At 40.8% G+C, this 24,096-nt stretch overlaps 2 protein-coding genes and 1 pseudogene across 3 annotated transcripts in view; 2 read left to right on the top strand and 1 right to left on the bottom strand.

The window, feature by feature from the left end:
* Positions 1–8,413: 8,413 nt before the first annotated feature.
* Positions 8,414–13,159, top strand: LOC306784730 (nucleosome assembly protein 1-like 4; the record flags this gene model as incomplete). Its single annotated transcript, XM_079278833.1, has 8 exons — positions 8,414–8,479; positions 8,748–8,819; positions 8,913–9,052; positions 9,297–9,450; positions 10,428–10,550; positions 10,680–10,712; positions 10,869–10,913; positions 12,619–13,159. 8 exons carry the CDS (start codon positions 8,414–8,416, stop codon positions 12,823–12,825), a joined length of 840 nt encoding a protein of 279 aa, XP_079134959.1. The 3' UTR covers positions 12,826–13,159.
* A 4,149-nt stretch (positions 13,160–17,308) lies between these two features.
* The window catches only part of LOC306784768 (nucleosome assembly protein 1-like 4), a 47,790-nt pseudogene continuing 41,002 nt past the window's right edge, over positions 17,309–24,096 (top strand). The window contains exon 1 of the transcript in view: positions 17,309–17,820. The product of the transcript in view is annotated as a nucleosome assembly protein 1-like 4 (transcript). The remainder of the gene's footprint in view (positions 17,821–24,096) is intronic.
* Positions 17,759–22,409, bottom strand: LOC306781773 (uncharacterized protein). The gene is made up of 2 exons (XM_079274790.1): positions 22,024–22,409; positions 17,759–19,499 (listed from the first exon to the last, which is right to left on the bottom strand). The coding sequence occupies exons 1-2, from the start codon at positions 22,159–22,161 to the stop codon at positions 19,215–19,217; spliced, it is 423 nt and encodes a 140-aa protein (XP_079130916.1). The 5' UTR covers positions 22,162–22,409; the 3' UTR covers positions 17,759–19,214.

Consider the following 24,096-nt stretch of genomic DNA (forward strand, 5'->3'; position numbering starts at 1 on the left):
CTCTGGGGAAATTATTCATCTGGTCAACGAAAAAAATAAAGCTTCACGTAAATTTGTCAAAACAAAAGACCCTGTCTGGCATGAGAAGTTTATTTACCTTAGAAACCAAGTCCAATACAAAAAAAACAAGGCTAAATCGGACTACTATAAGGAAAAGGTGGATGAATTTAAAACTCAACCTAAAAAACTGTGGAAGCTTCTAGGTAGTATGGGGTCCTCTGACTCAACTAAACCTAAACCCCAGAATATAGGTCTAGATAAAAATGGTAGTGTCTTGTTCGACACACTGGAAGTGGCAAACACTTTTAATGATTATTTTTCTACAATTGCCTCCAATCTAGTCAAAGTGTTGCCTTCCAGTCTGGGTAAATATGGTCCAGAACATGTAAAACAATTCTATACAGAAAAGGGTGTTCAGCCAAATGGTTTTAGCTTACGTGGGGTGACGGAGGATGAAGTGCTGGGCCACTTAACTTCTCTAAATTCGAACAAGGCTACCGGTCTCGACAACCTACCCTCTAGATTTCTTAAAGATGGTGCCAATTTCATTACTAGTCCGGTAACGTATATTGCAAATTTATCCATTTCTAGCGGCAAAATTCCTGCGGAATTAAAAGCTGCTAGAATAACTCCCATCCACAAAAAGAGCTCTAGGACAGAAGTGGGCAACTATCGACCTGTCTCAGTTTTGAGCATTGTATCAAAGATTATAGAGAAAATAGTATACGAACAAGTCAATCACTATTTAAGTGATAGTAAACTCTTATATGAGTTCCAATCTGGATTTAGATCACAATACTCCACAGATACTTGCTTGATCCACTTATTGGACTATGTCAAACATGAGCAAGACAAAGGCAACTACACAGGTATGACTCTTCTAGATCTACAAAAAGCCTTTGATACTGTGGATCACAAAATTCTCCTACTCAAATTAGAAGCCTTAGGATTTAATGAACCAACCATAGCCTGGTTCAAATCCTACCTTGATGGAAGGCTGCAGGTAGTAGATGTAGGGGGCACCCTGTCTACTCCAGCTATAGTTACATGCGGGGTTCCCCAGGGGTCAATCCTGGGTCCCCTTCTATTTCTCATATATGTCAATGATATGCCCTCAGCAGTTAACTGCAAGCTGCTGTTGTATGCTGATGATTCTGCTTTGTTGGTAGCTGGCAAAAATGTAGCAGAAATACAGCAAACCCTGTCCTCTCAACTTGAGTCGGTGAGAGAATGGTTGATAGACAACAAACTGTCTCTCCACTTAGGAAAGACTGAATCGATCTTGTTCGGATCCAAAAGACGACTCCTGGTTAATGACACTATCGATGTAGCCTGTGCTGGTACTGTTATCAGCAGTAAATCCTGTGTTAAATACATTGGTCTGGAGCTAGATCAGACCTTATCGGGTGATCACATAGCGGATAAAGTTATCAGCAAATCTAGTGCAAAATTGAAATTCCTATATAGGCAGGCCAAACATTTAGATCTTCAAACAAAAAGGCTACTCACATCAGCTTTAATCCAGTGTCATATGGACTATGCCAGCTCTTCTTGGTACTCTGGCCTGACCAAGACAAATCAGGCGAGGTTACAGATTATGCAGAACAAAATCATACGTTTCCTCCTTAATGCTCATCCTAGGACACACATAGGTCCTACTCAATTCAGACAGGTCAATATGCTGCCCATGAATCTTAGAGTTCAACAACTCAAACTCAACCATATGTTCAATATTGTCAATAACCAGGCCCCTGAATATTTATCAGGTTCATTTAAACTAAATTCTTCCTACCACAATACTAGGTCCAGCACCTTGTCCTTCGTCATTCCACATGTAAAGACCTTCGGATCTACTTCTTTTGAGTTCACGGGTGCAAAGCTGTGGAACAGCCTCCCTAGTCACATCAAGGCCAGCGATTCTAAACCGGTTTTTAAAATCAGGGTTAAGCAATTTTTTTACCATGAAATGGCCCGTCAAGATAACAACCAATTTATTTATTATTAGTATCATTTTTTAAATTTCTTTTTAATTTAAAAAGTCGTCATGTTTGTCTGTGTTTTTTCCCTTCTGTGGGCCACAATGGAAACAAGTGTTTTTCGCTTTTTTGTGTCACCCTGTATTTTTTAATGTATTTATGTGTATTATTTGTATTTTTATATTTATACATGTATTTACATTGTTTTATACAAATAAATCAAATCAAAAATCAAAAACCTTAATCTGAAAGTAACATCTTCTTTTCTACTTTTACTTCCATCACTTCGCACTCTGACTGATGTCTGAATTTTGTTGTAATTTCTACCCTTATTGTCATTATTCCAAATTTCCTGCCAAGATGTCCCATCCAAAGCTTTTACCAGAGAATGTCGGGTACTCCCAACCATTGCACAGGACAGTCGATGCTATATTTCCTAAAAGCTGTTGAATTCATTCATCTAAAAAGTGGCCTTAATCGGTGAAAACAATCTTTAAAATGCTCAGACATAGGAAGATGGAGTTTTTTCTCACATTGCAATTGAAAATTTCAGAAATAATTGAGACAATTCTTTTAGATAATTGACGAATGTCTCTTTCATTAGAGATCAGATCAGGATAGCGGAAACAACAACTCTGGTATTTTGTTAGGGGCCGGGATGCTCAGAGCAGATACACTGTCTGCAAGCTCGCGACGACATGGGGAAGTTCAAATTCAATGACAATCGGCCATTCAACCACGGTTGCGCAGCATGGCTGCAACTGGTACCAGTCAATGAATAAGAGGCACGTTGTATTTTGTGCAGTACGTGTTTCAAACTCGTACTGAGAATGAATGCAGGGGAATCACACATGCAAGTGAGGCTGAGTGTACACAGTGCAAATTGGTATATGGACACTAATCCTAAGAAACACAAAACTGTCGAGTCAAACAACACACAAAGTAATTGATGTGGTTTAAAACCAACATGTTTCAGCACAACAGCTTACTGGCACTATAGGCCATTAGTTGGAGATAATAAGTCACACGTTAGATATTCCATTAAAAGTGTGACATTGTGTCACTTAACTTACTGAAGTCCAGGGGTGGAAGAATAATCCAGATCTAATACACCGCTACTATATTTACTATCTGTAATAATATATTCTAACCTACCTTATGTTGTTATCAACAATCTAACTTTGCAAAGTAACTATAACTAAAGCTTTGAAATATAGTTAATTAATTAGTTAGATTCCACCACTGCAAAAGTAAACATCCGCTCTTATTCATTCAAGGGGTTTGTCAGCAGTTGATACATGATCTAGAATATATATCTCTGTATGTTGTTAGATATTCAGTGAAGCAGATCATGATGGGAAAGCTATACTGTCAGCAAAAAATGTGGCTTTATCATAGTTATTTGGATAATAGTTGAGACTGAGAAGTATTTATTACGACTGGACGTTACAGTAAAGCACATCAACTGTTTTGTGATTATTATTTTTCTTTTGGTTGTGATTATGTTAATATAAGTGATAACTACGCCTAATAGTTTGGGCATTCAAGATACGACCAAAGGGAGAAGTGAGCCATTTAATAAGAAAAGAGCCATATATGCCTGGCTTAAGGATGTGATGTTTTTTTTAAGTCTTGAAAAAATTAAACATGCACTTAGAGCAGGGGTGTCAAGCTCATCTTCACTCCGGGCCACATCAGCATCACGGTCGGCCTCAAAGGGCCGGTTGTAAATGTAAGACGGTGTAAATGTAACTACTCCCAACAGATTGGTAAATAACTGTCTCTGCATTTGATTGTTTATTCAAATGTTAAAATATTGTACATGCAGTTATATAAATGTAAAACTATATTTCAGCACATTTCTGTTATTATAACTTAAATCCTTTTAATTTAGGGTTAAGAAACCCAGATTACTCTATCAAAGATCAAACTATTAAAGAAAATAGCAAACACAAGTAATTATAATAACTTTGTTCAAAGCTTAAAATCCTTTCAAGGGTGCGTTTGCACAATCCCACGTGAAGTGTTTCATGTGTTGTAAAGCCACGTTTAAAGTAGTCATCAATATACTCACAATAATATTTGCAAGTGTACAGTAAGCAGCCAAAGAGCTGCTTCTGTGACTGTGTGTTTAAGTAGCTCATCATTATGCCTTTCTATCTCATAACTTCGACTTTCGATCTCATGATTTCGACGATGGGGATATTTTTATTATCAAATCTAACTTTTTATTTTATTTTTTTTAAATCAAAAGAAAATAAATTCTGGCGGATTCGTGGGCCACATAAAATGACGTGGCGGCACCCCTGACTTAAACTGTCTGAGAAGTTCGAGGGAGGTCAGAGACTTTCTAGTGGGTTGGTGGTTTTGCCCGTCCTGGCTCTCTGTCCTTCTCTCCAGCCCCTGCTCACTCCCCAGACCTGCCAGTCCTGGTCACATGACAGACCCTCCCACCTACACACCTGTTCCCACTTTCCTCATCAGACCTGTAGTTTCTAGAAAACGCACCGAAAACATTTTACTCTACTATATATTTGAAGATTTTTTACGATAAGTAATTGTTTGTATGTGAGAAACATTTCACCAACAAAGACCACGCTTCTTATGATTGCAAATTAGTTTGAAATAAAATAACATACATCACAAAAAACAAAACAAATAGAACTGAAGCCACCGGGAGATCATTGACACACTTATACAGGGAGACACAGCTTGTTAAATCAGGAGAAACTTAATTTACAGTGAACAAATACATTTATTAAATTGTGCAAAGTAAAGTTAAAATTTTGGAGAGTCGACACTGGTAGAGTTGTTGAAGACAGTAGGGGCAGGTTGAAGATAGATGATGGCATGTGGAGTGGGACTGCCCTCAGTGGAAGAAACCTTGAACACCAGATGTAATGATGAATGGGGAGGAGGGTCACATCGGTTCGTACTGAAATGACAGCTGACTGCACAGAAGAGAACAGGTCTTTAAAGTTTGACAGGAAATATATGATTGGCTGAGGGAGGCCGTGGCGAAATCGCCCACTGTCAGCTGATAGAGTAGGAGCCAGAGAGCGAGAGTCAGAGAGATGAGGGAGTGAATAAGAGCATACAAAGACTGTCCTAATGTAGGAAGTCAGAGTAAATCCTCAAACTTTACATACCGGTAGTTATAGTATTTATAGTCATACAGTTGTAAATTAATTATTTCAAAATATCACTCCTCTGAGCAAAGCTCTATACGTTTTACTGTACTTGACCCTCAGTAAATAATCAATGCTAACAATTTGATATTCAAGGAGGGATTTGGTAATCCTTAAATTATTATAGTGGCACCAAACATACTAAGCCAAATTACGAAAAGTGCTGACGGACAAAGTCTATTCTGAATCCAATGCTACAGGTCAGATATGCTGCTGGTTCACACGACAGGAGTTTGGTGAGAGTATATTACCCCATCATTGTACATCGGACACCGGAAGTACCCAAACGCATGTTGGCACATGATTTGAAGACTGGCCATCCCCTTGTTTGATACTACTGAAACAGCAGCCCAACACAGCGACATGTCACCGTTCAGGACTCTCACTCAGGAGATACGTGACTGCCTCTCCCCGACAGTACACGCTCACTGTCACGATCAGGGCAACCAGGGAAGTTACTCTTGCATGTGTCACAACTACGTTAGAGGCAAGACCAGTGTCCAGATATAACAATGATCCATAGAAACTTGTGAGGAGAGAAAGCACAGAGAGTGAGTGAATGACAGCATGAAAACACTGTCCTAATGTAGGAGGTTAGAGTAAATGCCAACATTTTACACAGTTAGTTCATTATTTTACAACTGTATGATTATAAATACTATATTTCAAAATATCCCTCCTCTAAGCAAAGCTCTCTAAGTTTTACTGTACTTTACTCTCAGTAAATAATCAATGCTAACAATTTGATATTCAAGGAGGGATTTGGTAATCCTTCAATTATAATAGTGGCACCAAACATCGTGAGCCAAATTATGAAAAGTGGTAGCAGTCAAAGTCTATTCTGAATCCAAAGTTACAGGTCAGATATGCTCCTGGTTTACACGACAGGAGTTTGGTGAGGGTATCTGACCCCAGCAGCCGACATCGGACACACCGGAAGCCTGAAGTGAGGTTGAAAAGCTTGCAAGTTCATCTGCCAATTTGCCAGATGACAGACCTTCACCTCAACAGGGAGTCTGACCAGTCATATAAAATAAAATAAAATACTTTACAAGAAATTTTGAGGAGTGGTTTTGCCTGTGGCTTCCCTCAGAGCTGTCAAGCTGTCCTCTGTGGAGCACTGGGCTTCATCCACAAGATGACACCTCAACATTCTAATCCCAGAACTCAGCTGTGTTCCAGTTCCATCCAGCATTCTATTCTATTCTGTTCTATTCTATGAATTCACTATTTGCTAGTCCAGTGTTCAGCATGTTTTCCATGGCAGTTTTCACAAAACTCCACACATTATGACCCATTAGCAGTAATGATACAACACTGTATATTAAAAAAAATTATGTTGTCTGTTGCTTTGCAGATATTTAAAATCATACATGCAACAAGTCACAACAAAAGTTTAAGCTGTTGCAAGTAACTCCACAAATGATCCTTTTAACATTGCTGAATCGGTGGCAGCCCTCCCATTAGTCTCCCATTACCCCATCTGGGGGTAATGGGAGACAATGACACCCGAAGTCTGTTCTTGATGTCCACTCTACTCCGCCATTTTGTTTTGATTGCTGTCACTGCAGAACATCCCGCTTCACAAAGAGGATGTTGGAAATGGAAGCAGGGTTTTCAGTGCTTTAGTGGCGATCTCAGGATATTCAGCCTCGATTTGAATCCAAAACACCAGCAGAGTTGTGACCGAGACAAAGCGTCTTGACATGTCAAGAGGCACAGGCGGATGAAATTGCGAGAGAATCCGGTCATTTTTCAAAATAAAACTTCCTTCAGACTGATAATCAATAAAACGGAAATAATATAATATTTATTCTTCCTGTGCGGCCCGGTACCGGTGGTTGGGGACCACTGCTCTAAACTAAAGCTAACCTCAGTTACTATAAACAATGATATAATTATCAGTGAGGTTATGTCGGCCATATGATCAACATGCAGTAGATTCAGACTAAATCATCATGATGGGCCTTAATGTTGCCACCTGTCCTGTAAAATGCATTTATCAGCTGTTTTTGATTTATATTACGTTCTGCTGTCCCCTTGGCCAGGACCATATACTTTTTCCTTTCTATAAGTTCACTTGAGACTGTTGTATTCATTTTGCTTTTAAGTTCTGAACAAAAAAATTTCCTTTGCTCATTTTATGTTCATGAAAACAGAGTAAAAGCTAGTGGAAAAAAGACAACTTACAATGTCTGTTATTTGTTAAGAGACCAAATATCTAATAATCACTTGAATTCCCTGCACTAGTGGGTGGTTAAGTGTGTCTCTCTGGTCTGATATGTCAGTGAGGATGCATCCTTGGTGCTAAATTGAAAACTGCTATAACGAGTAGTCGTCTGTACTTTTGTCAGTCAAGGCTATTTCCAGAGCTAGTGACAAGAACTCAGCCATTCCTAGTTGCACTGAAGACTGTCAGCTGTAATGCTGCTGCACCTGTCTGCGCGCGCACGTGTGTGTCGATCTGTGTGTGTATGCATGTATGTATGAATAATTCAGCCTTATCGAATGAATGCGTGTGTATATATGCATTTCATGCTAATATTCCCAAATGCCTCTCTAAAATGATTAACTTTGCTGTGATGAATGTGTGTCACAGAGAAGAGATTTTGTCACAGGAACAGTGGAACCCACAGATGAAGAGTGTGTGTGGCACAGTGACAGAGAGGAAGAGGAGGAGCTAGCTGTAAGTACAGATTTGATTTTGTTTCTCTTAAAAGCCTGATCACTTTGACCAATCCTACTTCTTCTGGTTTTCCACACAGTTTCCCACTAAAGGAAAATGGTTTCCTTACAATCACACACAGGTCACTTAATCTCATCAATGTCACCAAAAGTCTCCTGAAATTGTCCAACAGGAAACAGGATTGTGGGAAATGTGGTTTTAATGAGAATCACTCGGGCTAACAAACTGTGATGGCTGAATTGTGAAAGACTTTGGTCTCAATGAGACTTCTATCAGCGTGTCTGCTGATCCTTAAAAAGTCCTAAAAGCTGTTGAATTCATTCATCTAAAAAGTGGCCTTAATCGGTTAAAACAATCTTTAAAATGCTCAGACATAGGAAGATGGAGTTTTTTCTCACATTGCAATTGAAAATTTCAGAAATAATTGCGACAATTCTTTTAGATAATTGACGAATGTCTCTTTCATTAGAGATCAGTTCAGGATAGCGGAAACAACAACTCTGGTATTTTGTTCGAGGCCGGGATGCTCAGAGCAGATACACTGTCTGCAAGCTGGCGACGACATGGGGAAGTTCAAATTCAATGACAATCGGCCATTCAACCACGGTTGCGCAGCATGGCTGCAACTGGTACCAGTCAATGAATAAGAGGCACGTTGTATTTTGTGCAGTACGTGTTTCAAACTCGTACTGAGAATGAATGCAGGGGAATCACACATGCAAGTGAGGCTGAGTGTACACAGTGCAAATTGGTATATGGACACTAATCCTAAGAAACACAAAACTGTCGAGTCAAACAACACACAAAGTAATTGATGTGGTTTAAATGATTGATACACATGTCACTGTTCTGAATGCGTTTCATGCGTCTCTGATCTGATTGTTTATCTTCCACCAGGAACACGACGAGCCCATCCTAAAGCACCTGAAAGATATTCAAGTCAAGTTTTCTGAGCCAGGACAACCAATGGTCAGTTTCATAATGTTATAACAACGACTTGATATCATTCCAAGTTGATAAACTCGAGAGAGTTAAAATTGTCTATCTTGGTCTCCCCCTCAGAGTTTCACATTAGAGTTCCACTTTGAGTCCAATGGTTACTTCAACAATGCAGTCCTCACTAAAGTCTACAGGATGAAGTCAGAACCCGATGACGCGGAGCCGTTCTCATTCGAGGGGCCAGAGATCATTGACTGTGAAGGGTGAGAGAAACACGGTCATGATGGTTGAACTGGCTTCTACGCAAATGATGTTGAGGTTTAGGATAAAGTAGAGATGGTGTGCTGCGTAAGACATTTATTTTCACTCTTTCTATATTCATCTCTTGACTTGGCATCCCACATATCAGCCTCCTCTTGGCACTTCTACCAACTTTTACCTTTTTTGGGTCTTTGCTTTCTGCCGCCTCTCACTGTTTTGTACATCTCTCTTTCTCTCTCTTATTAGCTGTCAGATAGACTGGCACAAGGGGAAGGATGTGACAGTGAAAACTATTAAGAAGAAGCAGAAGCATAAAGGTCGTGGCACTGTCCGCACGGTTACCAAACAGGTCCCCAACGACTCTTTCTTCAACTTCTTTAACCCGGTCAAAGGTGAGAACACACAGAAATAGATGCACACAAAATGTACAGAATTTCTTTGGGCTCTAAATTTAATATTCAAAGCTTTTAGTCAAACTTAAACTCGTCTCTCATAGCGGTAACTCTCTAAATAAACTCCTTAAGCAAACCCCGAATCACTGAAACACACACAGAGATAATTGCTTGACAGTCAACATGGCTGAGTTCATCTGCAGACGCTGTGGCAACAAGTTGGCGTGCATGTCATGTGGTTTTACCAACGGTCACTGAATTCAACAGCAGGTGGCGGCAGACTCCAAAACTGTGTCAGATTCAGCAGTTCCTCTGCTGCGTGTAGGCAGCCAGTATGCTGGCAGATGTTGGGTTGTGTCCAGGAAGTTGCACTCACTGGAACGTTTTACATCATATATGTGGTGTGTTCAAGGACCCAAATGCAGACTCGTTTTTCTTTGTTGTTTTTTTTACAGTTCTACAAAACTTGTTCTACAAAACATTTATTTCTGTCACTCAAAAACACGCACACAAAAAAACTCTTGAACAAGTTTTGTAGAACAAGTTTTGTAGAACTGGGGAAAAAAACTGGGAAAAAAATTGGAAAAAACGAGTCTGCATTTGGGTCCTTGAACACACCACATCATGAACCGGGGCAAATCCGCCCTTGAGTTTGCGTTGTCCTCCTCATTGCGCTGTCCCCTTAATCTCATAGTATCCCAGCCTTTCAGAACCCATTGGTGATGATGGATTCTTTCACACTGTTCTGCGCTGTTCGGATCCACTGGCAGACTTGAGAAAAAGCTGATCTTCTCTGCTCATAGCTCTGAATAGCATTCACGGCTAACTGGCTTGGCCAGTTGCTGCTAGCACAATAATAATAATAATAATTATACATTTTATTTATATAGCGCTTTTAGCACCCCATTTTATGTCTTCTTCTGTTACCATAAATCCATGGGATTTGTAGCGGTGTTGAACAGGTCTTTATGTGTTCATGTTATAGGACGAGGACTCTGAGTTCACCCTAGCCACAGACTTTGAGATTGGGCATTTCTTCCGTGAGAGAATAGTTCCCAGAGCAGTGCTGTATTTCACCGGCGGAGAGGCCCTGGAAGATGACGAGAGCGTGAGTGTTTTTCCTCTAACACGCCGACGTTGCTCTTGAGCACTGAAAAAGCCACAACATGGGATGTTTTGAGGACATATAAGCTAAACTGGTCATCACTGTTTAACCTCGTCTGTGTTCTTCATGCAGTTTGAAGAGGAGCTGGAGGAGGGAGATGAAGAGGTTAGTAAAGACACTGAGTTTGATCGGCTGTGCCAGACAGCTGGGCATCACTGTTTACACAGTATATAATAATCATAATAATAATAATAATAGCAGCAGTCCTGGTATATTTTTTGTTAACCAGGGGTTCCTTTAAATCTTGTCTTTGTGTCTCAGGAGCAAGATGATGATGATGATGATGAGGGAGACTTTGACACCAAGGTCAGTATGGATAATTTACTTTTTTAATACAAGTGTTTTTGTTCCTCTTACTTTGTTAGCTCCTTGAGCTGAGTGTTTATCCTAAACCCCCCTGAGAACACCGCACTGCTGGGCAGCAAGTATGCGGTCAGAGAAGGCTTGTGGGGGTTAGGGTAGATCACATGATCAATGACAGGAAGTGACACCATGTCCTTCGTCTCTGGAGTAAACGTTTGAAAAGTAGCAGAGGGAGAGGCCAACGATACAGCGTTTTGTGAGGGATCAATATAGCCACGCCCCCGAACAATCCATTTTAAAGCCAACGGCGAGGAGACGGAGAGAACACAAACCGACGGTATTTCTGTCCGTTATATATTTAAATGTTATGATAGTCACGATGATAGTCACGTGCTCTCCCACTGACCAAAATTCTGACCCTTTGCTTTTTTTTTAACAGCATTTACTTGTACTTTTACTTTCAATACTTAAGTACATTTAATGTCAGAAAATTACTTTTGATACTTAAGTACAATAAATATCAGATACTTTAAGACTTTTACTCAAGTAGTGTTCTAATCGGTGACTTTTAGTTTTACTGGAGTCATTTTCCAGTAAGGTATCTTTACTTTTACTCAAGTATGGCTTTTGGGTACTTTATACACCACTGCCTGCAGGCAACAAAACAGACATTTAAAAGCCTGCGGTCCTCTGCTGCCAAGGACTTGGTGCCTTCTGCTGGTAAGGCCGACTTGTGGCTTTATAACGTTGCGGGCGGAGTTTGCGGTGGTACTGATGTGACGATGCAACGTAATAGACTGACTTCATACTGATGAATTAACATGTTCATTTTAACAGCGTGTACATTTTATGCTTCTCTATTTTATTGCCGTTCATGTCTCCAGACTAACGCTAGTACTAATAACTTGCTCTGACCAGCTGTAAATAGCTGTGTTGTAACTGACATCTGTAACCTGACAGAAGGTCAATATGGTTAAAAAGTCTTAAGTGTATAAATATAGACCAAGGAGACTTAACAGCTCAGAAACACGAACGTTACTTTACACCAGTTACAGCGATGACATCGATCTTGACATGTGACCCTGTACTTATGTTGAGCTTTCACACGCCAATACAGGTGAGAGGTCTTCTTGTGTTACATAATACGTATATTACTGGTTATTGTGCAGAAGAAAAAAACTCATCTTTGTCACGTGATCGACAGAAAGAAAGAAAAATGTCACTGTTCCAGCTCATCAGATGTGAATATGTGCTGGTTTTCAGTGATGGCAACCTGAATATCTCCAGGTTGGACTGAAATAAGCAATTGTTAGTATCAGCTATACTGACAGTATCATGATTTGTAGATCTAGACCTGATCAGATCTGATGTGCTGTATTGTACTTGGGGGAAGCAATCACGATTGATGAGACAATTAAAAAAAAAAAGTCACTCTGGTTTCATTTCTATAACGACTAATGCTTAGGGATACAATATATTAATCAGTGTACATTTAATCCCAAATGTTTCTTTATAAATGTCCTTATCTTTCAAATCATGATCAATTCATCTTGTCATTATTATATCTACTAGTAATTGAGCCTAAAGTAGGAGGACACTGACAGGGAAGCATTACTTTAAATGTTTTTTGTAAGATACCAAATATTTTACAGTTTGCCCATTAACTGCTCGTGCCTTTTAAAAACTATATCTTGTGTTTCTTCTCCAGCTCCTGGGGGGATCCGCCTTGCCCACACAGATATCAAGATTCCTGACTTTACAGACAACCGTCGCCCCGAGGTTACGGACCCCAACAAGTCCTCCCAGGAGAGCAGCGAGGCGAGAAGGTCCTTCTCTTACCTCGTCACTGGAGCGACCGCTGTGGTTGGTGTGTATGCCGCCAAGACGGTGGTCACCCAGTTTGTCTCCTCAATGAGCGCATCAGCAGATGTCCTGGCCTTATCGCAGATTGAGATCAAGCTCGCTGACATCCCTGAAGGCAAAAACATGACCTTCAAGTGGAGAGGAAAGCCCGTTTGTCCGTCACCGCACAGAGAAGGAAATCGCAGCAGAGGAGGGTGTGAATCTGGCGGAGCTCCGTGACCCCCAGCATGACAAGGACAGTGATTAACCCCCGCTGGGTCATCGTCCTCGGTGTGTGCACCCATCTGGGTTGTGTGCCCATCGCCAACGCCGGAGACTTCGGAGGCTACTACTGTCCGTGCCATGGCTCCCACTACGATGCTTCAGGAAGGATAAGAAAGGGACCTGCTCCTCTAAACCTGGAGGTTCCCTTCTATGAGTTCACTGAGGACGTAGTCATAGTGGGATAAATACTGGAGCTCTGTCTCCGTTCCTCCCTGTAACATGTATCTTTTAGATGGCTCCGTGTGAGAGTGACATAAAATAAAACTATGATTGAGCTATTGACTTTTCCCTCGTAACAAAGTGAGTTGTTTTTCTTTGATTGATCTGCATCACTTAGCTTGATGTCTTTTGATTCGCAGACATTTTATTTGTTTTAATCTCTATGGATTTTTCATTCCGCACTATTTTTTAGCATTTAGTATTTTCCAAACAGCATTATGTAACACAATGTATGAGGGCCGGGTGTGATCAGGTCCAACCCCTTTGCTGCCACACCAATCCTGATATATTGTGTTGGAGCTGTGTGATGAAGTCAAAGGTGGGGCCTGTTTCATGGTTACCTAAAGTTGAGCTGGTAAAAGTGCTCATACACATGAACAAGAGGCCTGGGGAGCACAATGATGAGGATAAGATGACGGTACGATCAAGAAAAGCCACCGGCAATCTAAAAAAGTATCGACAAGTTGTGAACACATTCAGGAATGTGTCGGCCGGTTAATCAACTGGAAGGAACTATAGATCGAGATCAGGATGTTGTTGGTTTGTGACTCCAAAGAATGTGTAGATTGCTTTTTCTAAGGACCTTTTTATGAGTTTGTGTCAGACAAGAAGACAATTGTATACCAGTAATGGCAGCAGCAAAGAGTGAAAACTGCCAAGTAAGATAAAGAACTATTGAGTCACACTCCAGTCACTGATGGATTTAATCCTGAGGAACAAAGTGTGCTATGTACAACTATGAACCAGTGAAATACACAAACCTTTTTATTGATGAAATCATTTAAATACAATATACTGTGCACAGATGCAGGTAAAACCATTGTCTTAAACTTACATTACCATCAAATCAATCATCAATATAATCATCAAAACTATTTCAAACTGTACAGTTGGCGCTCATTCAGTGAATAACTTTTGAATTGAAATCAGTGGAGTTGAACCGCGGTTAATCATGTGTAACTTCAGAGGTGACTCGTGCTGAAAGCTTTTATCACAAACGGAATCTTTACTGCAACCAGAACAGCTAAAGGGGATCGTTTCCTGTGTGGGTTTTCATGTGGACCTTTAGATATCTGTTGCGCACAAATCTATTACAGCAAACTGAGCAGCTGAAAGGTTTTTCTCCTGTGTGGGTTCTCATGTGGCTCTGTAAATGTGAACGACTGTTAAAAGATTTCTTACAGACTGAGCAGCTGAAAGGTTTTTCTCCTGTGTGGGTTCTCATGTGTATCTGTAATTGTGAACGATCGTTAAAAGATTTCTTACAGACTGAGCAGCTGAAAGGCTTTTCTCCTGTGTGGGTTCTCATGTGGCTCTGTAAATTTGAACGATCGTTAAAAGATTTCTTACAGACTGAGCAGCTGAAAGGTTTTTCTCCTGTGTGGGTTATCATGTGTCTCTGTAAAGTTGAATGCCGGTTAAATGATTTCTTACAGACTGAGCAGCTGAAAGGTTTTTCTCCTGTGTGGGTTATCATGTGTATCTTCAGAGTCTGTCTCTTGCCAAATGTTTTCTCACACTCAGAGCATCTAAAACATTTCTCACCAGCGCTACATCTTGAATCACTGACACGGACTTCATCAGGTTTCACATAGTTTAAACCTGACTGAGGTTCTCTGGTCTTCTTGCATTCACCACCCTCATCAGTGTCAGAAGAGTCTCCAGTCTTCTCATCAGTATCTGGTTCTGGATATCTATCTGGATCCAAGTTCCTGTCTGGTTCTGGTCCTCCACAGTCCTCTCCATCAGCTTCTGTTCCCATCTGTTCAGTTTGTCTTTGATGAAGCTGTGAGGACTGAGCTTCCTCTTCTTCATCTTCACTCTTCACAGGAGTGAATGAGAACTTGACATCAGCCTCCTCCAGACCTTGAAGCTGCTCTCCTTCCTGACTGATGCAGAGTTCCTCCTGTTCTTCTTTAATATGTGAGGGCTCTGGGTCCTCCTGTTCTTCTTTAATGTGTGAGGGCTCTGGGTCCTCCTGTTCTTCTTTAATGTGTGAGGGCTCTGGGTCCTCCTGTTCTTCTTTAATGTGTGAGGGCGCTGGGTCCTCCTGTTCTTCTTTAATGTGTGAGGGCTCTGGGTCCTCCTGTTCTTCTTTAATATGTGGGGGCTCTGGGTCCTCCTGTTCTTCTTTAATGTGTGAGGGCTCTGGGTCCTCCTGTTCTTCTTTAATATGTGAGGGCTCTGGGTCCTCCTGGTCCAGACTGGAGCTCCACTCCTGCTGCTCAGAGGGAACCTCTTCTTTAACCAACAACAGCTGCTGGACATCTGCAGGAAAACAGTAAACACACACAGAGGTGTTACAAAGACATTCTAGAATTGAGGAGACATAGAGTGTTCACAACAGAGAAACGCTGGCTGGCCAGTAGACACCCCCCCCGAAAAAATAAAAACTGTACGGATCTAGACGACTCACGTGGATGATATATTTTGATTCAAAACGGCTTATTTCGCCGAAAAGCGACACGTTTGCAGGTATTAAATCAGGAGAAGACGAAAACGAGGAATTGCAACTGAGTCTCACTCCAAACTACATTAGAAGTTATCAGCCGGAGCATGAACAGTGTTTGAGAACTGAGAGAAGAAATAAAGTGAACCCACGTGCTCTTTGTATCCGGACTTCCGGGTTGAGAACAGCGTCCAGAAGTTCCCGTTGTAGCTTATTCTCCTCTTTTGAACGAGCGAGTTCCTCCTCGTACTCTGCTATCGTTCTTTCAAACAGACCAAATATCTCTTCATCAACCGCAGTTAGTCGCTGGTTGAGTAAATATCTCAGCATTTCTAGTTTAGACATTTTCACTAAAACACAGAAAGCTTTCCTCCAGACGAACTCCGTTAAAAACACGGTTTACTCTCATTAAGCTCTGACTAGCGCTGTGTTGGTCACTTCTGTCCCCGTCCGTCTGTTTCCAGGTAGCATGCTAAGCTAACTTCAATAGCTTTATAGGCTGCCAGGAGATGAGTCCTCCTCTTCTTCCTCTCCTCTTTCTTCTTCTTCTTCGTCCTTCTTCTTCCGTCTCCTTCTTCCTCTTCTTTCAGTTGAATGGCGGACTACAAACCAATGTTTAAGGCGCCACCTACTGGACCGGAGTGTGTAACATCATGACTTTATGATAGTTATCATTTAAACACAATGTTATTTATAAATAAAATGAAAAAATTAGAAATAAACTTCATATTGAAGTTATATTCTGGATATTAAACCCGTTCCATTCATATATTAAATAAAGCCCTTTTAAACTGAACTTGTTTGTCCCCTGTCTCTAACAGTCCTTTGATGCTCCACTCCCTTCCTGTATCTACCACTCTGTTCTTCAGTCTTTCTCTTTCCACCCTGAACTTCCTCCACTCTATCAGCACATGTTCAACAGTTTCTTTACAGTTGCATATCTCACATTTATCCCACTCTGTCTTTTTCATGATGTGTATAACGTGTCATTGAGTCCTGTATGTCCGAACCTTAATCTGAAAGTAACATCTTCTTTTCTACTTTTACTTCCATCACTTCTCACTCTGACTGATGTCTGAATTTTGTTGTAATTTCTACCCTTATTGTCATTATTCCAAATTTCCTGCCAAGATGTCCCATCCAAAGCTTTTACCAGAGAATGTCGAGTACTCCCAACCATTGCACAGGACAGTCGATGCTATATTTCCGTTAAGTCCACCCTGAATACTAATCCAGTGTGATAGTGTTAACTCAGTTCTCCTCACATGTAATGGCAGTTCCCTGGATTTCACCAGCAATGCATTAGTGGGTGTGGTTTTGACTCGGGAGATGAGTCAGAGGAGAACCATCCAGAAAAAAAGGTGAACAGATAAAAGTCCATTCAGACAGGTTCTACGAGGAACATCCGGTTTCGCTGCAACTTGGTGGGTAACAAAAGCCCTTAAACTAATAAAATAGTATATCATTACTCCATCTTCAGTTACCTTCCATCTGGTCCATATGGAACAGTTGTGGGTCATGGAACGAGAAGACTCAAGTGATTGTTTTCCAACATTTATTTATTGAAGACAAAATATCACCAATGAAATGCCTTCTGGTCGTTTTCTGCCCCTCTGCTCCCTCAGCAACGTGTGATTTAATTCCTTTTCTTCAAATACACACTGACCAATCAGAGCTCGGTACGTGGACCGTCAATGAATATTACATAATCACACAGTTTAAACACAAATGCAAAAAAAGACAGCTGGCAATAAATCTCAGACTGCATGTGTGAAATAGTAAATTAACTGATTCATGACATCACTGCTTCATTTAGAGCACGATAGATCTGAAACATCTTGAGATCATCTGGTGGTTCCCAACCACCTCGGTGGAGGACTCGCCACTTTACCGGATTAATGATTGTCAATTTCAATCATTGATGATAGAATAATTTCTAAAATCATTCTCATGTTTCTCTTCTCTCGTAGCATGCTTCCCAAAGTAGTGAAGAGGCGAGTGCATGCCTTGAAAAGGCTACAGCTGCAGTGTGCCAACATAGAGGCCAAATTCTACGAGGCGGTCCACGAGTGAGAGCGACAGTACGCGGCCCTCTATCAGCCACTGTTTGACAAGGTACACTCACTTTTTATCTTTACTTCATTTGACTAACACCAGATGTCTCACATTTCCTTTGCTAATTTAATGTTCATGAAAACAGAGTAAAAGCTAGTGGAAAAAAGACAACTTACAATGTCTGTTATTTGTTAAGAGACCAAATATCTAATAATCACTTGAATTCCCTGCACTAGTGGGTGGTTAAGTGTGTCTCTCTGGTCTGATATGTCAGTGAGGATGCATCCTTGGTGCTAAATTGAAAACTGCTATAACGAGTAGTCGTCTGTACTTTTGTCAGTCAAGGCTATTTCCAGAGCTAGTGACAAGAACTCAGCCATTCCTAGTTGCACTGAAGACTGTCAGCTGTAATGCTGCTGCACCTGTCTGCGCGCGCACGTGTGTGTCGATCTGTGTGTGTATGCATGTATGTATGAATAATTCAGCCTTATCGAATGAATGCGTGTGTATATATGCATTTCATGCTAATATTCCCAAATGCCTCTCTAAAATGATTAACTTTGCTGTGATGAATGTGTGTCACAGAGAAGAGATTTTGTCACAGGAACAGTGGAACCCACAGATGAAGAGTGTGTGTGGCACAGTGACAGAGAGGAAGAGGAGGAGCTAGCTGTAAGTACAGATTTGATTTTGTTTCTCTTAAAAGCCTGATCACTTTGACCAATCCTACTTCTTCTGGTTTTCCACACAGTTTCCCACTAAAGGAAAATGGTTTCCTTACAATCACACACAGGTCACTTAATCTCATCAATGTCACCAAAAGTCTCCTGAAATTGTCCAACAGGAAACAGGATTGTGGGAAATGTGGTTTTAATAAGAATCACTCGGGCTAACAAACTGTGATGGCTGAATTGTGAAAGACTTTGGTCTCAATGAGACTTCTATCAGTGTGTCTGCTGATCCTTAAAAAGTCCTAAAAGCTATTTAATTCATTCATCTAAAAAGTGGCCTTAATCGGTGAAAACAATCTTTAAAATGCTCAGACATAGGAAGATGGAGTTTTTTCTCACATTCCAATTGAAAATTTCAGAAATAATTGAGACAATTCTTTTAGATAATTCTTTTCTCTAGCTTGGAGAGTTGAGGAGCTTTTGTTGTTAAACAGTCAGACTGACTCAAACTTTGAGGCCAAATGGCAAGAGCACGAATAAGACAACAGTCTAACTACCTAAATATGTTCTTAAAATATCTGATGAGCGATGAAGAACATCTGTACGCGTTGAGTTTATATATCGTGCAAGCTCAAGAGTTGGCATCTCAAAGAGCTTCAAACTAATAAATAAATGTCAACAAATCAGTTTTGTAAATGCATTTACAGCAGCGGATGGAATACCAAGGTTTGGCTAAAAAAAGAGCCTTTGTATTGTTACATTTTAGAATAATTTGGCCTGATTTTAGTTTACAGGAGTGAATGAGAACTTGACATCAGCCTCCTCCAGAAATTGAAGCTGCTCTCCTTCCTGACTGATGCAGAGTTCCTCCTGTTCTTCTTTAATATGTGGGGGCTCTGGGTCCTCCTGTTCTTTAATATGTGGGGGCTCTGGGTCCTCCTGTTCTTCTTTAATATGTGGGGGCTCTGGGTCCTCCTGTTCTTCTTTAATATGTGAGGTCTCTGGGTCCTCCTGGTCCAGACTGGAGCTCCACTCCTGCTGCTCAGAGGGCACCTCTTCTTTAACCATCTGCAGGAAAACAGTAAACAGACACAGAGGTGTTACAAAGACATTCTAGAATTGAGCAAATAGTATCAATAGAACCAGATAATACAATAATGTAATCAACTTATGTGCACATGAACATATGAACCATTTTAAGCTGCCAAATCCATGTGGTGTTATCAAAGAGAACACACTTGTACTTTAAGTTGAAATATTTCCTGTCATCTAGAAGCTGAGAGAACAAATCAGCATACATGCAAACTCATAAGAGGTGAAAGATCTATGGTTTCACAAAACACAAGAATTGATTAAGTATCCCGAGCAACAGACAAAGTCAGGGCTCCGTATATGCATCTCTCCTCTCAGTGTTTTGTGAGCCCTGTATCTTTACACTTTATTTGAACTTGTCCAGCACAAGGACGCATCATCTTCTCCCACACACAAGCCAGGGTTGGGCCACATTGTGTGTGGGAGTCCTGGAGTCTCAGGGATGGGGAAGGTGCTGTTCCTGCAGGTTGCTACGCAACATCCCACAGACTAACCCGATTCAACTAGTTATACGTTTTAAGCTACCACCTGCGTGTCAGAGCTCCCTCTTTGTACGGGGAGCGCCTCACCCGGAGATTCAAACCTTTGCTCTGTGACACACGCAACACTAAATGAGCACACACACACAATACTGTTATGTTCAAAATTTCTCAAACAAAAGGTAAAGGAAACAGCCCCCCTCCTTGTTCCAGAGGAGAAGAAGCATGCAGAGGAGTAGAGGCAGACCCCCCCCCCCCTGCTCTCTTTCTTCCATCATTAAGCAGGGCGAATCAGCTGGTTGAAGTTTAAATCAAAAGGAATTTAATATACGAACAAATGCAAATGCAGTTACAAACTGAATTACACCATCAATAGTAATATTTCATGAAATAGAGGCCCCATCCGAACCACATGACAGACTGGTGTTTCCGCCTCATGGTCCAGATGAGGTCTGATTTTCTCCGGGGATTCAGTTTCTTTGTCTCTCCAAAGTCTCTGAAATGTCTCATATTACACATTCCTCAGCCCATCGATCAGCTCAGTGATTGGCTGAACCCGTCGGACTTCAGTCAGCCACTTCCTTGACCAATTCACCCCCCTTCTTGAAGGCTGTGCTCAGAAACTCCAGCAACATCCCTCTCTCTGACTTTATGGTGGCGTCATAAATTCTCTGGTTTCTCTCACAGTGCACAACAAATTCAGTAACTCTCCCTTTAGTTTAAACCTTCTACAAGTAAACATATTGTGACACATAATATCCATCGCTAGGAGCGCTTTAAAACTTAAATTCCTCACTATACTTACACGTTTAATGCATGTAAATACCGTTAGCATATTTCTACAGTAGCGAGAACCATCGCCTATGCAAAATAAAGTGATTCATTTTCATTTAACCCAGTTACTGTATGGCTCAATATTAACTTCCACTGTTACTGTAAAGCAGTTAGAATTGTGGCCTATCTTCTATTTACAATTAATATGCATTCAATCCGGTTCAATTATTGAAATCATGAAGGTTCAGGCTCCTTAACGCTCTCATTACTTCAGGGCCTTTGGGAGCAACTGCACGTGGGACTGTTGGGACCGGAAGTTCACTTGCTGTGGTCATTACAGTGAACAGAGTCTGGCAGTGTGATGAGAGCACATGAGCCCTTGTTGCTGTACGTCATCTCATTGGAGCAGAGGCTGCAGTTAGCATACCCTGCCTTATCAATGTATTTAAAATACTGTGACAGCAGGAAGCTGTACTGCTCTCTCTTCACGTCTGTTTAGACCTCCACCTTTATCCAGGCCCAGCTCCACTCACATCTCAGCCCTGCGTCAAGCTGCGCTACACACAACATCCTCTTCCTGAAGCTCTTTGACCTCATCATCTCATCAGTATCTGGGCCTCATGTTTCAAGTTATTATCACCACGCAATCGCCTCATTCTACTTTGAGTTTAAAAAAAAAGTGAATTAAATTGAATGTTAATGAGTGACCGCGTGGACTGAACCAGAACACGGAGGAGGCTTCATGTTTCGTCACGTTACGCTTTTTCCTCCTAAATCTTGATAATGATGAGCGTTATCCGTTGACAAAGTTCCGCATGCAGTGGACGTTAACGTAACACAGCAAGTCTGAACGGTAACGGAACTTCAACGGAGGGAAATGAAGACTGTGTAGACATCTTAACGCTGATTGGCCAAGACTCGACACGTCGCATCAAATATGTTTTATTGCGAAGATCACGACATCACATTTTCTCCTCGTCTCACTCCAATCTGAGAAATGCTGGCTGGCCAGTAGACCCCCCCCCCCCGAAAAAATAAAAACTCTACGGATCTAGACGACTCACGTGGATGATATATTTTGATTCAAAACGGCTTATTTCGCAGAAAAGCGACACGTTTGCAGGTATTAAATCAGGAGAAGACGAAAACGACGAATTGCAACAGAGTCTCACTCCAAACTACATTAGAAGTTATCGGCCGGAGCATGAACAGTGTTTGAGAACCGAGAAGAAATAAAGTGAACTCACGTGCTCTTTGTATCCGGACTTCCGGGTTGAGAACAGCGTCCAGAAGTTCCCGTTGTCGCTTATTCTCCTCTTTTGAACGAGCGAGTTCCTCCTCGTACTCTGCGATCGTTCTTTCAAACAGACGAAATATCTCTTCATCAGCCGCAGTTAGTCGCTGGTTGAGTAAAGATCTCAGCATTTCTAGTTTAGACATTTTCACTAAAACACAGAAAGCTTTCCTCCAGACGAACTCCGTTAAAAACACCGTTTACTCTCATTAAGCTCTGACTAGCGCTGTGTTGGTCACTTCCGTCCCCGTCCGTCTGTTTCCAGGTAGCATGCTAAGCTAACTTCAATAGCTTTATAGGCTGCCAGGAGATGAGTCCTCTTCTTCTTCCTCTCCTTTTTCTTCTTCTTCTTCCGTCTCCTTCTTCTTCTTCTTCTTCTTCTTCTTCTTTCAGTTAAATGGCGGACTACAAACCAATGTTTAAGGCGCCACCTACTGGACCGGAGTGTGTAACAGCATGACTTGATGACAGTTATCATTTAAACACAATGTTATTTATAAATAAAATGAAAAAATGAGAAATAAACTTCATATAGAAGTTATATTCTGGATTTTGAATCCGTTCCATTCATATATTAAATAAAGCCCTTTTAAACTGAACTTGTTTGTCCCCTGTCTCTAACAGTCCTTTGATGCTCCACTCCCTTCCTGTATCTACCACTCTGTTCTTCAGTCTTTCTCTTTCCACCCTGAACTTCTTCCACTCTATCAGCACATGTTCAACAGTTTCTTTATAGTTGCATATCTCACATTTATCCCACTCTGTCTTTTTCATGATGTGTATAACGTGTCATTGAGTCCTGTATGTCCGAACCTTAATCTGAAAGTAACATCTTCTTTTCTACTTTTACTTCCATCACTTCTCACTCTGACTGATGTCTGAATTTTGTTGTAATTTCTACCCTTATTGTCATTATTCCAAATTTCCTGCCAAGATGTCCCATCCAAAGCTTTTACCAGAGAATGTCGGGTACTCCCAACCATTGCACAGGACAGTCGATGCTATATTTCCTAAAAGCTGTTGAATTCATTCATCTAAAAAGTGGCCTTAATCGGTGAAAACAATCTTTAAAATGCTCAGACATAGGAAGATGGAGTTTTTTCTCACATTGCAATTGAAAATTTCAGAAATAATTGAGACAATTCTTTTAGATAATTGACGAATGTCTCTTTCATTAGAGATCAGATCAGGATAGCGGAAACAACAACTCTGGTATTTTGTTAGGGGCCGGGATTCTCAGAGCAGATACACTGTCTGCAAGCTCGCGACGACATGGGGAAGTTCAAATTCAATGACAATCGGCCATTCAACCACGGTTGCGCAGCATGGCTGCAACTGGTACCAGTCAATGAATAAGAGGCACGTTGTATTTTGTGCAGTACGTGTTTCAAACTCGTACTGAGAATGAATGCAGGGGAATCACACATGCAAGTGAGGCTGAGTGTACACAGTGCAAATTGGTATATGGACACTAATCCTAAGAAACACAAAACTGTCGAGTCAAACAACACACAAAGTAATTGATGTGGTTTAAAACCAACATGTTTCAGCACAACAGCTTACTGGCACTATAGGCCATTAGTTGGAGATAATAAGTCACACGTTAGATATTCCATTAAAAGTGTGACATTGTGTCACTTAACTTACTGAAGTCCAGGGGTGGAAGAATAATCCAGATCTAATACACCGCTACTATATTTACTATCTGTAATAATATATTCTAACCTACCTTATGTTGTTATCAACAATCTAACTTTGCAAAGTAACTATAACTAAAGCTTTGAAATATAGTTAATTAATTAGTTAGATTCCACCACTGCAAAAGTAAACATCCGCTCTTATTCATTCAAGGGGTTTGTCAGCAGTTGATACATGATCTAGAATATATATCTCTGTATGTTGTTAGATATTCAGTGAAGCAGATCATGATGGGAAAGCTATACTGTCAGCAAAAAATGTGGCTTTATCATAGTTATTTGGATAATAGTTGAGACTGAGAAGTATTTATTACGACTGGACGTTACAG

This window comes from Melanostigma gelatinosum (genome assembly GCF_949748355.1).
Source record: "Melanostigma gelatinosum genome assembly, chromosome: 1".
NCBI classification, from domain to species: Eukaryota; Metazoa; Chordata; class Actinopteri; order Perciformes; family Zoarcidae; genus Melanostigma; species Melanostigma gelatinosum.

Excerpts from the sequence above, each read along its gene's own strand:
- LOC306781773 (XM_079274790.1), bottom strand. The coding sequence starts at position 22,161 with ATGAAGAGATATTTCGTCTGTTTGAAAGAACGATCGCAGAGTACGAGG. Across the intron at positions 19,500-22,023 it reads AGTCCGGATACAAAGAGCAC|ATGGTTAAAGAAGAGGTGCC; the intron begins GTGAGTTCACTT and ends GTTTTCCTGCAG.